The 16,034-nt window shown below is 46.0% G+C and overlaps 1 protein-coding gene across 1 annotated transcript in view; it reads left to right on the top strand.

The window, feature by feature from the left end:
• Positions 1–687: 687 nt before the first annotated feature.
• Positions 688–16,034, top strand: part of LOC120039051 (dedicator of cytokinesis protein 1-like) — a gene marked incomplete at its 5' end in the record, with an annotated part of 32,038 nt that continues 16,691 nt past the window's right edge. Inside the window, 3 exons of the mRNA XM_038984577.1 lie at positions 688–785; positions 7,848–7,937; positions 13,996–14,096. Coding sequence (XP_038840505.1) covers positions 688–785; positions 7,848–7,937; positions 13,996–14,096 — 289 coding nt within the window. The remainder of the gene's footprint in view (positions 786–7,847; positions 7,938–13,995; positions 14,097–16,034) is intronic.

Consider the following 16,034-nt stretch of genomic DNA (forward strand, 5'->3'; position numbering starts at 1 on the left):
CTCTTCTGTTTGTTATGTCTAGTGGTTCTGTTGGGTCTGCTGTAGTAACATTAGTCCTGTCCTCTCTTCTGTTTGTTATGTCTAGTGGTTCTGTTGGGTCTGCTGTAGTAACATTAGTCCTGTCCTCTCTTCTGTTTGTTATGTCTAGTGGTTCTGTTGGGTCTGCTGTAGTAACATTAGTCCTCTCTTCTGTTTGTTATGTCTAGTGGTTCTGTTGGGTCTGCTGTAGTAACATTAGTCCTCTCTTCTGTTTGTTATGTCTAGTGGTTCTGTTGGGTCTGCTGTAGTAACATTAGTCCTGTCCTCTCTTCTGTTTGTTATGTCTAGTGGTTCTGTTGGGTCTGCTGTAGTAACATTAGTCCTCTCTTCTGTTTGTTATGTCTAGTGGTTCTGTTGGGTCTGCTGTAGTAACATTAGTCCTCTCTCTGTTTGTTATGTCTAGTGGTTCTGTTGGGTCTGCTGTAGTAACATTAGTCCTCTCTTCTGTTTGTTATGTCTAGTGGTTCTGTTGGGTCTGCTGTAGTAACATTAGACCTGTCCTCTTCTGTTTGTTATGTCTAGTGGTTCTGTTGGGTCTGCTGTAGTAACATTAGTCCTGTCCTCTCTTCTGTTTGTTATGTCTAGTGGTTCTGTTGGGTCTGCTGTAGTAACATTAGTCCTCTCTTCTGTTTGTTATGTCTCGTATAGTGGATCTGTTGGGCCTGCTGAAGTGGCGCTCCAACACCAGCCTGCTACAACAGAACCTCCGACAGCTGATGAAGGTCGAGGGAGGAGAGGTCGTCAAGGTGAGAGGTCAAAGTTCATAGGTAACACAATATGACCCATTAGGAGTTTTTACATTTGTATTATTGAACCAGTTCGGCCCATTTGAGGTCAACTGACCACTTTCAAGGGGAGACCCGATCAAGAAAGCAGCTTGGGGCCCTGAGTCCGAGAGGAAAAGGTTTGTATTCTCTGTGTAGAGGTTCCGTTTTAGTATCTCACCCTTGATCATTGTTAACTAGGCTCACTGTTATGCCTTGGCAGTCTTCCTCCCTGTAAATTCACTTTAAAAAAATAAATAAACTATACTATCAGCTTAATGACGGCTGTCTCAGGAAACACATCTCCTCTATGGTTGGGAGGTCTGGGGGTCTGCTCACCAACCAAGAATTCACAAAATGGGACAAACACCAAATTGAGAATTTGCATGCCGAATTCTGCCCCCCAAAAGATCCTCCGTTTTGTTAGGTTCTACGTAAACAAGAGGGAAAAACTACCGGACAACTGTGAAACGCTCAAACCAACTTTATTGTCCCAACGGGTCAGACAGCTGAACAGACAGACATGTTCTCAGCAGCACCACTTAAGGTTTAGTGTCCTCCTTTTCTCTAGACATTACACCTTTGTTGCTAGGCAGGAAGTTAATTTATCTGGGTAATAAACTGTTCTTTCTCCCTTAATGTGACCTGACCTCTGCCCCCATTCCTCACTACTTCACATCTCTCCACCCTTATCAGTGACCTGACCTCGACCCTCACTACACCACATCTCTCCACCCTTATCAGTGACCTGACCTCGACCCCCATTCCTCACTACACCACATCTCTCCACCCTTATCAGTGACCTGACCTCGACCCCCATTCCTCACTACACCACATCTCTCCACCCTTATCAGTGACCTGACCTCTGCCCCCATTCCTCACTACACCACATCTCTCCACCCTTATCAGTGACCTGACCTCTGCCCCCATTCCTCACTACACCACATCTCTCCACCCTTATCAGTGACCTGACCTCTGCCCCCATTCCTCACTACACCACATCTCTCCACCCTTATCAGTGACCTGACCTCTGCCCCCATTCCTCACTACACCACATCTCTCCACCCTTATCAGTGACCTGACCTCTGCCCCCATTCCTCACTACACCACATCTCTCCACCCTTATCAGTGACCTGACCTCTGCCCCCATTCCTCACTACTCCACATCTCTCCACCCTTATCAGTGACCTGACCTGACCTCGACCCCCATTCCTCACTACTCCACATCTCTCCACCCTTATCAGTGACCTGACCTCTGCCCCCATTCCTCACTACACCACATCTCTCCACCCTTATCAGTGACCTGACCTCTGCCCCCATTCCTCACTACTCCACATCTCTCCACCCTTATCAGTGACCTGACCTCTGACCCCATTCCTCACTACACCACATCTCTCCACCCTTATCAGTGACCTGACCTCGACCCCCATTCCTCACTACTCCACATCTCTCCACCCTTATCAGTGACCTGACCTCGACCCCCATTCCTCACTACACCACATCTGTCCACCCTTATCAGTGACCTGACCTCGACCCCCATTCCTCACTACTCCACATCTCTCCACCCTTATCAGTGACCTGACCTCGACCCCCATTCCTCACTACACCACATCTCTCCACCCTTATCAGTGACCTGACCTCTGCCCCCATTCCTCACTACTCCACATCTCTCCACCCTTATCAGTGACCTGACCTCGACCCCCATTCCTCACTACACCACATCTCTCCACCCTTATCAGTGACTTGACCTCTGCCCCCATTCCTCACTACACCACATCTCTCCACCCTTATCAGTGACCTGACCTCTGCCCCCATTCCTCACTACTCCACATCTCTCCACCCTTATCAGTGACCTGACCTCGACCCCCATTCCTCACTACACCACATCTCTCCACCCTTATCAGTGACTTGACCTCTGCCCCCATTCCTCACTACTCCACATCTCTCCACCCTTATCAGTGACCTGACCTGACCTCTGCCCCCATTCCTCACTACTTCACATCTCTCCACCCTTATCAGTGACCTGACCTCGACCCCCATTCCTAACTACACCACATCTCTCCACCCTTATCAGTGACCTGACCTCTGCCCCCATTCCTCACTACACCACATCTCTCCACCCTTATCAGTGACCTGACCTCGACCCCCATTCCTCACTACTCCACATCTCTCCACCCTTATCAGTGACCTGACCTCTGCCCCCATTCCTCACTACACCACATCTCTCCACCCTTATCAGTGACCTGACCTCTGCCCCCATTCCTCACTACACCACATCTCTCCACCCTTATCAGTGACCTGACCTCGACCCCCATTCCTCACTACACCACATCTCTCCACCCTTATCAGTGACCTGACCTCTGCCCCCATTCCTCACTACTCCACATCTCTCCACCCTTATCAGTGACCTGACCTGACCCCCATTCCTCACTACACCACATCTCTCCACCCTTATCAGTGACCTGACCTCTGCCCCCATTCCTCACTACTCCACATCTCTCCACCCTTATCAGTGACCTGACCTGACCTCGACCCCCATTCCTCACTACTCCACATCTCTCCACCCTTATCAGTGACCTGACCTCGACCCCCATTCCTCACTACACCACATCTCTCCACCCTTATCAGTGACCTGACCTCTGCCCCCATTCCTCACTACTCCACATCTCTCCACCCTTATCAGTGACCTGACCTGACCTCGACCCCCATTCCTCACTACTCCACATCTCTCCACCCTTATCAGTGACCTGACCTCTGCCCCCATTCCTCACTACACCACATCTCTCCACCCTTATCAGTGACCTGACCTCTGCCCCCATTCCTCACTACTCCACATCTCTCCACCCTTATCAGTGACCTGACCTCGACCCCCATTCCTCACTACACCACATCTCTCCACCCTTATCAGTGACTTGACCTCTGCCCCCATTCCTCACTACTCCACATCTCTCCACCCTTATCAGTGACCTGACTTGACCTCTGCCCCCATTCCTCACTACTCCACATCTCTCCACCCTTATCAGTGACCTGACCTGACCTCGACCCCCATTCCTCACTACACCACATCTCTCCACCCTTATCTTACAATTTGTTTTTTGAGGTCTTGGCTGATTTCTTTTGATTTTCCCATGATGTCAAGCAAAGAGGCACTGAGTTTGAAGGTAGGCCTTGAAATACATCCACAGGTACACCTCCAATTGACTCAAATGATGTCAATTAGCCTATCAGAATCTTCTAAAGTCATGACATAATTTTCTGGAATTTTCCAAGCTGTTTAAAGGCACAGTCAACTTAGTGTATGTAAACTTCTGACCCACTGGAATTGTGATACAGTGAATTATAAGTGAAATAATCTGTCTGTAAACAATTGTTGGAAAAATCCTTGTGTCATGCACAAAGTAGATGTCCTAACCGACTTGCCAAAACTATATTTTGTTAACAAGAAATTTGTGGAGTGGCTGAAAAACGAGTTTTAATGACTCCAACCTAAGTGTATGTAAACTTCCCACTTTAACTGTACACCTTAACCAAATACATATAAACTCAGTTTTTTGATACAGCCAGACAGGATGCTCTCAACGGTCCATTTGTAGAAGTTAGTGAGGGTGTTAGGGGCCAAGCCCAATTTCTTCACCCTCCTGAGGTTGAAGAGGCTCTGTTGTGCCTTCTTCACAACGCTGTCTGTGTGAAGGGACCGTTTCAGGTCGTCAGTGACGTGCACGCCGAGGAACTTGAAGCTTTTGACCCTCTCCACTGAGGCCCCGTCGATGTGGATGGGGACGTGCTCTTTCTGCTGTCCCCTGTAGTCTACGATCAGCTCCTTGGTTTTGTTGACGTTGAGGGAGAGGTTATTTTCCTGGCACCACTCTGCCAGGGCTCTCACCTCCTCCCTGTAGTCTACGATCAGCTCCTTGGTTTTGTTGACGTTGAGGGAGAGGTTATTTTCCTGGCACCACTCTGCCAGGGCCCTCACCTCCTCCCTGTAGTCTACGATCAGCTCCTTGGTTTTGTTGACGTTGAGGGAGAGGTTATTTTCCTGGCACCACTCTGCCAGGGCCCTCACCTCCTCCCTGTAGTCTACGATCAGCTCCTTGGTTTTGTTGACGTTGAGGGAGTGGTTATTTTCCTGGCACCACTCTGCCAGGGCCCTCACCTCCTCCCTGTAGTCTACGATCAGCTCCTTGGTTTTGTTGACGTTGAGGGAGTGGTTATTTTCCTGGCACCACTCTGCCAGGGCCCTCACCTCCCTGTAGGCTCTCATCAGTGTTGGTTATCAGGCTTAACACTGCTGTCGTCAGCAAACTTGATGATTGAGTTTGAGCCGTTCATGGGTGAACACAGAGTACAGGAAGGGGCTGAGCACCCACCCCTATGCCCCCCCTCCCCCCTTGTTCAGGATCAGCAGAGTAATTGTTGCCTACCTTCACCACTTAGGGTTGACCCGTCAGGAAGTCCAGCACCCAGTTGCACAGAACAGGGTTCAGACCCATGGCCTGAGCTTAATGATGAGCTTTTGCAGTTGAAGTGGGTCTAGGGTGTCAGGTAAGATGGAGATGATGTGGTCCTTAACTAGCCTCTCAAAGCACTTCATGATGATAGAAGTGAGTGCTTGGATTTGTCCGTAAAACATTCCAGCCAGCTAGTCTGCTCATGCTCTGGGGACTCGTTTGCGGCGGCGGTCCATGATGGTGGCTACATGTGGTTTTCCTGCAAGCGAGGCATCGGTGTGTCTGAGCCGTGGTTGGCTTTGCCTTCATAATCAGTGACTGTCTGGAGTCCCTGCCACATACGTCTGGTGTCTGAGACGTGGTTGGCTTTGCCTTCATAATCAGTGAATGTCTGGAGTCCCTGCCACATACGTCTGGTGTCTGAGACGTGGTTGGCTTTGCCTTCATAATCAGTGACTGTCTGGAGTCCCTGCCACATACGTCTGGTGTCTGAGACGTGGTTGGCTTTGCCTTCATAATCAGTGACTGTCTGGAGTCCCTGCCACATACGTCTGGTGTCTGAGACGTGGTTGGCTTTGCCTTCATAATCAGTGATTGTCTGGAGTCCCTGCCACATACGTCTGGTGTCTGAGACGTGGTTGGCTTTGCCTTCATAATCAGTGATTGTCTGGAGTCCCTGCCACATACGTCTGGTGTCTGAGACGTGGTTGGCTTTGCCTTCATAATCAGTGATTGTCTGGAGTCCCTGCCACATACGTCTGGTGTCTGAGACGTGGTTGGCTTTGCCTTCATAATCAGTGATTGTCTGGAGTCCCTGCCACATACGTCTGGTGTCTGAGACGTGGTTGGTTTTGTCTTCACAATCAGTGATTGTCTGGAGTCCCTGCCACATACGTCTGGTGTCTGAGACGTGGTTGGCTTTGCCTTCATAATCAGTGATTGTCTGGAGTCCCTGCCACATACGTCTGGTGTCTGAGACGTGGTTGGCTTTGCCTTCATAATCAGTGATTGTCTGGAGTCCCTGCCACAGACGTCTGGTATCTGAGCCGTGGTTGGCTTTGCCTTCATAATCAGTGACTGTCTGGAGTCCCTGCCACATACGTCTGGTGTCTGAGACGTGGTTGGCTTTGCCTTCATAATCAGTGACTGTCTGGAGTCCCTGCCACATACGTCTGGTGTCTGAGACGTGGTTGGCTTTGTCTTCATAATCAGTGATTGTCTGGAGTCCCTGCCACATACATCTGGTATCTGAGACGTGGTTGGCTTTGCCTTCATAATCAGGGATTGTCTGGAGTCCCTGCCACATACGTCTGGTGTCTGAGACGTGGTTGGCTTTGCCTTCATAATCAGTGATTGTCTGTAGACCCTGCCACATACGTCTGGTGTCTGAGCCGTTGAATTGCGACTCCACTTTTTCTCTGTACTGTCGTTTAGCCTCATTGCCTTACGGAGGTCATAGCTTGTCTGTTTGTACACGTCCATGTTCCCAGTTACCTTGCTAGGGTTAAATTTGCACTTTCAGTTTTGCACAAATGCTGCCGTCTCGTAATAGTTTGGATAATTTGTAATGGTCACAGTGGTAACAACATCCTCCATGCAGGTAGCCTAGTGGTTAGAGGCAGGTAGCCTAGTGGTTAGAGGCAGGTAGCCTAGTGGTTAGAGGCAGGTAGCCTAGTGGTTAGAGGCAGGTAGCCTAGTGGTTAGAGCGTGATCAAAACAATGTTGAAACATAGATTCTGATTGGTCAGATTGAACAGTCCTCACCATGGGTTCTACCTGCTCAAGTCCCTGCGTATAGGTGGGGAGGAGCAGAATGGAGGCGTGATCTGATTTGCAGAAGGGAGGGCGGGTGGCAATGATCCAGAGTCCGTGATTCGCGTGTAGCACAGAAGATGGGTTTAGAATTTTGTTTACGTTTTCCTCAGATTTCCTTTATTCAAGGCCCCGGCTACAATACATTTGATGTCAGGATAAACAGTTTCCAGTTTGCACATCGGCAGTAAACTGGAATTATCTTGGGAGGTAATGTGGTCGGCATTTGATGGTGAGGTGTTCCAGATCGGGAGAACGAAAGGACTTCCTGTACGTTACCACAATCACAACATGAGTTGTTAATCATAAATCAAATCCCTCCGCCTTTCTTTTTCCCGGAGAGTTGTTTCTTCCTGTCCTCTCGATGGACGGAGAACCCCGCTGGCTGAATTGAGGGGGACAATAAATCCAGAAGAGAGCCATGATTCCGTAAAACAGAATATGTTACAGTCCCTGACGTCTCTCTGGAAGGTGATCCTCGCCCTGACCTCGTATACTTTATTGTCCAGGGACTGAGTAGTATAGCGAGTAATATACTCGGAAGCCGTGGATGATATGCACGCCACCCGAGTCTGACTAGGGGATGAGAATGAATGAATAGATAGACGATGAGAATGAATGTTTATGCATTTTTTTTTTAAATGACATGTGCTTCACAAATGGCAACCTCTTGCCCATATAGTGTACTGCTTTTGGCAGAGCCCTATAAGGGAATAGGGTGCCGTTTGAGACACGGACTATATCCTCTCTCTGTTGTAACACGTTGTGTTTCTTGTCGTTGTAGTTTCTGCAAGACACCCTTGATGCCCTGTTTAACATTATGATGGAGAACTCAGACAGCGACACGTTTGACACCCTGGTGTTTGATTCCTTGGTAAGTACCGGTTGTTTTAAAACACACACATTAAATATTTGATTTTGTTCTGTTTGGTGTGTAGGATATTATACTGTTATACCACACTGTGGCGCTGTGACCGTATCATACAGCTATGACTCATACACATTACTAATGTATGCATGTGTTGTCAAAGAGGAAGTTGACATAGATTCACAGTATCCCGTGTGGACAAACAGAATACAGACAAGTTGTCCCAGATTGTCTCTCTGCCTCTGGTCTGCCTCAGGCATTGTGTGGTTTTGAAAGAATGTTAAATACACACCTTAACACCGTGAAGGAATGTTAGCTATGTGCCAGAGACGAGGTCCTGGGTTAGAGACAACCAGAGGACAGGGGCGCGCCTACCTGTTGGGGCGCCTACCTGTTGGGGCGCCTCCCTGGTTGGGACGTCTACCTGTTGGGGCGCCTACCTGTTGGGGCGCCTACCTGTTGGGGCGCCTACCTGTTGGGGCGCCTACCTGTTGGGGCGCCTACCTGTTGGGGCGCCTACCTGTTGGGGCGCCTACCTGGTTGGGGCGCCTACCTGGTTGGGGCGCCTACCTGGTTGGGGCGCCTACCTGGTTGGGGCGCCTACCTGGTTGGGGCGCCTACCTGGTTGGGGCGCCTACCTGGTTGGGGCGCCTACCTGGTTGGGGCTCCTACCTGGTTGGGGCGCCTACCTGGTTGGGGCTCCTACCTGGTTGGGGCGCCTACCTGTTGGGACGTCTACCTGTTGGGACGTCTACCTGTTGGGGCGCCTACCTGTTGGGACGTCTACCTGTTGGGACGTCTACCTGTTGGGACGTCTACCTGTTGGGGCGCCTACCTGTTGGGGCGCCTACCTGTTGGGACGCCTACCTGTTGGGGCGCCTACCTGTTGGGACGTCTACCTGTTGGGACGTCTACCTGTTGGGGCGCCTACCTGTTGGGGCGCCTACCTGGTTGGGGCGCCTACCTTGTTGGGGCGCCTACCTGTTGGGGCGCCTACCTGTTGGGACGTCTACCTGTTGGGACGTCTACCTGTTGGGACGTCTACCTGTTGGGGCGCCTACCTGTTGGGACGTCTACCTGTTGGGGCGCCTACCTGTTGGGACGTCTACCTGTTGGGACGCCTACCTGTTGGGGCGCCTACCTGTTGGGGCGCCTACCTGGTTGGGGCGCCTACCTGGTTGGGGCGCCTACCTGGTTGGGGCGCCTCCCTGGTTGGGACGTCTACCTGGTTGGGGCGCCTACCTGTTGGGGCGCCTACCTGTTGGGGCGCCTACCTGTTGGGGAGCCTACCGGTTGGGGCGCCTACCGGTTGGGGCGCCTACCTGGTTGGGGCGCCTACCTGTTCGGGCGCCTACCTGTTGGGGCGCCTACCTGGTTGGGGCGCCTCCCTGGTTGGGACGTCTACCTGTTGGGACGTCTACCTGTTGGGACGTCTACCTGTTGGGGCGCCTACCTGTTGGGACGTCTACCTGTTGGGACGTCTACCTGTTGGGGCGCCTACCTGTTGGGACGCCTACCTGTTGGGGCGCCTACCTGTTGGGGCGCCTACCTGTTGGGGCGCCTACCTGGTTGGGGCGCCTCCCTGGTTGGGACGTCTACCTGTTGGGGCGCCTACCTGTTGGGGCGCCTACCTGTTGGGGCGCCTACCTGTTGGGGCGCCTACCTGTTGGGGCGCCTACCTGTTGGGGCGCCTACCTGGTTGGGGCGCCTACCTGGTTGGGGCGCCTACCTGGTTGGGGCGCCTACCTGTTGGGGCGCCTACCTGTTGGGACGTCTACCTGTTGGGACGTCTACCTGTTGGGGCGCCTACCTGGTTGGGGAGCCTACCTGTTGGGGAGCCTACCTGTTGGGGCGCCTACCTGTTGGGGCGCCTACCTGTTGGGACGTCTACCTGTTGGGACGTCTACCTGTTGGGGCGCCTCCCTGGTTGGGACGTCTACCTGTTGGGACGTCTACCTGTTGGGGCGCCTACCTGTTGGGACGTCTACCTGTTGGGACGTCTACCTGTTGGGGCGCCTACCTGTTGGGACGTCTACCTGTTGGGACGCCTACCTGTTGGGGCGCCTACCTGTTGGGGCGCCTACCTGTTGGGGCGCCTACCTGGTTGGGGCGCCTACCTGGTTGGGGCGCCTACCTGGTTGGGGCGCCTACCTGGTTGGGGCGCCTACCTGGTTGGGGCGCCTCCCTGTTGGGGCGCCTACCTGTTGGGGCGCCTACCTGGTTGGGGCGCCTACCTGGTTGGGGCGCCTACCTGGTTGGGACGCCTACCTGTTGGGACGCCTACCTGGTTGGGACGCCTACCTGTTGGGACGCCTACCTGGTTGGGACGCCTACCTGTTGGGACGCCTACCTGGTTGGGACGCCTACCTGTTGGGGCGCCTACCTGTTGGGGCGCCTACCTGGTTGGGGCGCCTACCTGGTTGGGACGCCTACCTGGTTGGGACGCCTACCTGGTTGGGGCGCCTACCTGGTTGGGACGCCTACCTGGTTGGGACGCCTACCTGGTTGGGACGCCTACCTGGTTGGGGCGCCTACCTGTTGGGGCGCCTACCTGTTGGGGCGCCTACCTGTTGGGGCGCCTACCTGTTGGGGCGCCTACCTGCCGATTTTCAGAATGCATTTAACTACAGCACTGTATTGCATACTAATAACACATTATATAGTTGTGTATATAACTTATAAACAGTGCTTATAACACATTATATAGTTGTGCATATAACTTATAAACAGTGCTTATAACACATTATATAGTTGTGTAATTCTTATAAAGTGCTTATAACACATTATATAGTTGTGTACATAACTTATAAACAGTGCTTATAACACATTGTATAGTTGTGTATATAACTTATAAACAGTGCTTATAACACATTATATAGTTGTGTAAAATGTATATAACTTATAAACAGTGCTTATAACACATTGTATAGTTGTGTATATAACTTATAAACAGTGCTTATAACACATTATATAGTTGTGTAATTCTTATAAACAGTGCTTATAACACATTATACAGTTGTGTATATAACTTATAAACAGTGCTTATAACACATTATATAGTTGTGTATATAACTTATAAACAGTGCTTATAACACATTATATAGTTGTGTAAAATGTTTATAACTTATAAACAGTGCTTATAACACATTGTATAGTTGTGTATATAACTTATAAACAGTGCTTATAACACATTATATAGTTGTGTATATAACTTATAAACAGTGCTTATAACACATTATATAGTTGTGTAAAATGTATATAACTTATAAACAATGCTTAACACATTATATAGTTGTGTAAAATGTGTATAACTTATAAACAGTGGTTATAACACATTGTAACATTAATTAAATACTTTATAAGACATATGTAAAATGTGTTTTAATTGAGTTCAGTTGTAGTAGTATGTCTGATAGATAATATTCCACTTAATGGTTAAAGTATTAGAACCGTCAGACCATAGTCTATACTACAGATAAGCTGTATCACAGGGTGGATCGTTAATCGCATATTACATTACACACACACACACACACACACACACACACACACAAATACATTGAAAACATGCATGAGATCCTACAGCCGGACGGTCCATGTATTTTCCAGCCAGCTAGACGGTCCAATTACAATATCTCTCTAAAGCTGAAACAAGTAGTTGACTAAATGTCTTTACAGTAATAGAGCTGTTTGTAGTACTATATAATATTAAATCACCATCCTAATGTCTCCACAGTAATAGAGCTGTTTGTAGTACTATATAATATTAAATCATCATCCTAATGTCTTTACAGTAATAGAGCTGTTTGTAGTACTATATAATATTAAATCATCATCCTAATGTCTTTACAGTAATAGAGCTGTTTGTAGTACTATATAATATTAAATCATCATCCTAATGTCTCCACAGTAATAGAGCTGTTTGTAGTACTATATAATATTAAATCATCATCCTAATGTCTCCACAGTAATAGAGCTGTTTGTAGTACTATATAATATTAAATCATCATCCTAATGTCTTTACAGTAATAGAGCTGTTTGTAGTACTATATAATATTAAATCATCATCCTAATGTCTTTACAGTAATAGAGCTGTTTGTAGTACTATATAATATTAAATCATCATCCTAATGTCTTTACAGTAATAGAGCTGTTTGTAGTACTATATAATATTAAATCATCATCCTAATGTCTCCACAGTAATAGAGCTGTTTGTAGTACTATATAATATTAAATCATCATCCTAATGTCTTTACAGTAATAGAGCAGTTTCTAGTACTATATAATATCAAATCATCATCCTAATGTCTTTACAGTAATAGAGCTGTTTGTAGTACTATATAATATTAAATCATCATCCTAATGTCTTTACAGTAATAGAGCTGTTTGTAGTACTATATAATATTAAATCATCATCCTAATGTCTCCACATTAATAGAGCTGTTTGTAGTACTATATAATATTAAATCATCATCCTAATGTCTTTACAGTAATAGAGCTGTTTGTAGTACTATATAATATTAAATCATCATCCTAATGTCTCCACAGTAATAGAGCTGTTTGTAGTACTAAATAATATTAAATCATCATCCTAATGTCTTTACAGTAATAGAGCGGTTTGTAGTACTATATAATATTAAATCATCATCCTAATGTCTTTACAGTAATAGAGCTGTTTGTAGTACTATATAATATTAAATCATCATCCTAATGTCTTTACATTAATAGAGCTGTTTGTAGTACTATATAATATTAAATCATCATCCTAATGTCTGCTGTTTGTAGTACTATATAATATTAAATCACCATCCTAATGTCTTTACATTAATAGAGCTGTTTGTAGTACTATATAATATTAAATCATCATCCTAATGTCTTTACAGTAATAGAGCTGTTTGTAGTACTATATAATATTAAATCATCATCCTAATGTCTTTACAGTAATAGAGCTGTTTGTAGTACTATATAATATTAAATCATCATCCTAATGTCTTTACATTTAATAGAGCTGTTTGTAGTACTATATAATATTAAATCATCATCCTAATGTCTTTACAGTAATAGAGCTGTTTGTAGTACTATATCATATTAAATCATCATCCTAATGTCTTTACAGTAGTAGAGCTGTTTGTAGTACTATATAATATTAAATCATCATCCTAATGTCTTTACAGTAATAGAGCTGTTTGTAGTACTATATAATATTAAATCATCATCCTAATGTCTTTACATTAATAGAGCTGTTTGTAGTACTATATAATATTAAATCACCATCCTAATGTCTTTACATTAATAGAGCTGTTTGTAGTACTATATAATATTAAATCATCATCCTAATGTCTTTACATTAATAGAGCTGTTTGTAGTACTATATAATATTAAATCATCATCCTAATGTCTTTACAGTAATAGAGCTGTTTGTAGTACTATATAATATTAAATCATCATCCTAATGTCTTTACATTAATAGAGCTGTTTGTAGTACTATATAATATTAAATCATCATCCTAATGTCTTTACAGTAATAGAGCTGTTTGTAGTACTATATAATATTAAATCATCATCCTAATGTCTTTACAGTAATAGAGCTGTTTGTAGTACTATATAATATTAAATCACCATCCTAATGTCTTTGTGGCTATTCCATTGATTTTAACTTCTGACGCACCTTATTGTACAACCCCTGTATCAGTAAATGTTATATATGTGGTTTTGTAATAGTCACCTATGACTAGGTAATAGTCACCTATGACTAGGTAATAGTCACCTATGACTAGGTAATAGTCACCTATGACTAGGTAATTGGCAGTGGAGCCGGCTCCCCTTACCCAGAGAGAAACCACACACCGACTACTGCGTCTTACATTATCTGGGGAAAGATAGAATAGAGAAAATTTGGCTTTTCATTATTTCCAATCTACATTTCATTTCCTCCTCTCTCTCTCCTTTTTGTCCATTTTCAATGAAGAAAGAAAACGTCTAGTTTTTTCCTCCCAACTCTTTTGTGACCGTACGGTTTGTGTTTTTAAATGAATTTGTTTCTGTATTTTTTTTTTTTTGGCAGGTATTCATAATTGGACTGATTTCAGACAGGAAGTTTCAGCACTTTAACCCTGTCCTTGAAACCTACATCCGCAAGCATTTCAGTGCTACTCTGGCGTACACGTGAGTACCGCTTATTACCGCTCGAGAAATATACCGAGTGGACAAAACATTAGGAACACCTGCTCTTTACATGACATAGACTGACCAGGTGAATCCAGGTGAAAACCTATGATCCCTTATTGAGGTCACCTGTTAAATCCACTTCAATCAGTGTAGATGAAGGGGAGGAGACACGTTAAAGAAGGATTTCTAAGCCTTGAGACAATTGAGACATGGATTGTGTCTGTGTACCATTCAGAGGGTGAATGGCTCAGATAAAAGATTTAAGTGCCTTTGAACGCGGTACGGTAGTAGGTGCCAGGCGGACCAGTTTGAGTGCGTCAAGAACTGCAACGCTGCAGGGTCTTTCCACACTCAACAGTTTCCTGTGTGTATCAAGGATGGTTCACCACCTGAATTTCTTTGAGCCAATCAGTTGTGCTGTAACAAGGTAGGTGTGGTATACAGAAGCTCTATTTGGTAAAAGTCCATAGCAAGAACAGCTCAAATAAGCAAAGAGAAACAACAGTCCCTCATTACTTTAAGACATGATGGGTCAGTCAGTACGGAACATTTCAATAACTTTTAAAGTTTCTTCAAGTGCAGTCGCAAAAAAAACACATCAAGGTGTTATTTCATAGTTTTGATATCTTCACTATTGTTCTACAATGTAGAAAATAGTAAAATTAAAGAAAAACCCTTGAATGAGTAGGTGTTCTAGAACGTTCGACCCGTAGTGTGTGTTCTACAATTCCCAAATCACATTTTATTGGCCACGGAAACACATACAGTTGAAGACGGAAGTCTACATACGCCTTAGTCAAATACATTTTAGCTCTGTTTTTCACAATTCCTGACATTTAATACTAGTAAAAATTCCCTGTCTTAGGTCAGTTAGGATCACCACTTTATTTTAAGAATGTGAAATGTCAGAATAATAGTAGAGAGAATTATTTATTTCAGCTTTTATTTCTTTCATCACATTCCCAGTGGGTCAGAAGTTTACATGCACTCAATTAGTGTTTGGTAGCATTGCCTTTAAATTGTTTAACTTGGGTCAAATGTGTCGGGTAGCCTTCCACAAGCTTCCCACAATGAGTTGGGTGAATTTTGGCTCATTCCTCCTGACAGAGCTGGTGTAACTGAGTCGGGTTTGTAGGCCTCCTTGCTCGCACACGCTTTTTCAGTTCTGCCCACAAATGTTCTATAGGATTGATGTCAGGACTTTGTGATGGCCACTCCAATACCTTGACTTTGTTGTCCTTAAGCCATTTTGCCACAACTTTGGAAGTATGCTTGGGGTCATTGTCCATTTGGAAGACCCATTTACAACCAAGCTTTAACTTCCTGACTGATGTCTTGAGATGTTGCTTCAATATATCCACATCATTTTCCTTCCTCATGATGCACCTATTTTGTGAAGTGCACCAGTCCCTCCTGCAGCAAAGCACCCCCACAACCTGATGCTGCCACCCCCATGCTTCACGGTTGAGATGGTGTTCTTCGGCTTGCAAGCCTCCCCCTTTCTCCTCCAAACATAACAATGGTCATTATGGTCAAACAGTTCTATTTTTGTTTCATCAGACCAGAGGACATTTCTCCAAAAAGTATGATCTTTGTCCCCATGTGCAGTTGCAAACTGTAGTCTGGCTTTTTTATGGCGGTTTTGGAGCAGTGGCTTCTTCCTTGCTGAACGGCCTTTCAGGTTATGTCGATATAGGACTCGTTTTACTGTGGCTATAGATACCTGTTTCCTCTAACATCTTCACAAGGGCCTTTGCTGTTGTTCTGGGATTGATTTGTACTTTTCGCACCAAAGTCTGTTCATCTCTAGGAGACAGAAGGCGTCTCCTTCCTGAGCGGTATGACGGCTACGTGGTCCCATGGTGTTTATACTTGCTTACTATTGTTTGTACAGATGAACGTGGTACCTTCAGGCGTTTGGAAATTGCTCCCACG

Source organism: Salvelinus namaycush, unplaced genomic scaffold (genome assembly GCF_016432855.1).
Source record: "Salvelinus namaycush isolate Seneca unplaced genomic scaffold, SaNama_1.0 Scaffold2494, whole genome shotgun sequence".
Classification (NCBI taxonomy): Eukaryota; Metazoa; Chordata; class Actinopteri; order Salmoniformes; family Salmonidae; genus Salvelinus; species Salvelinus namaycush.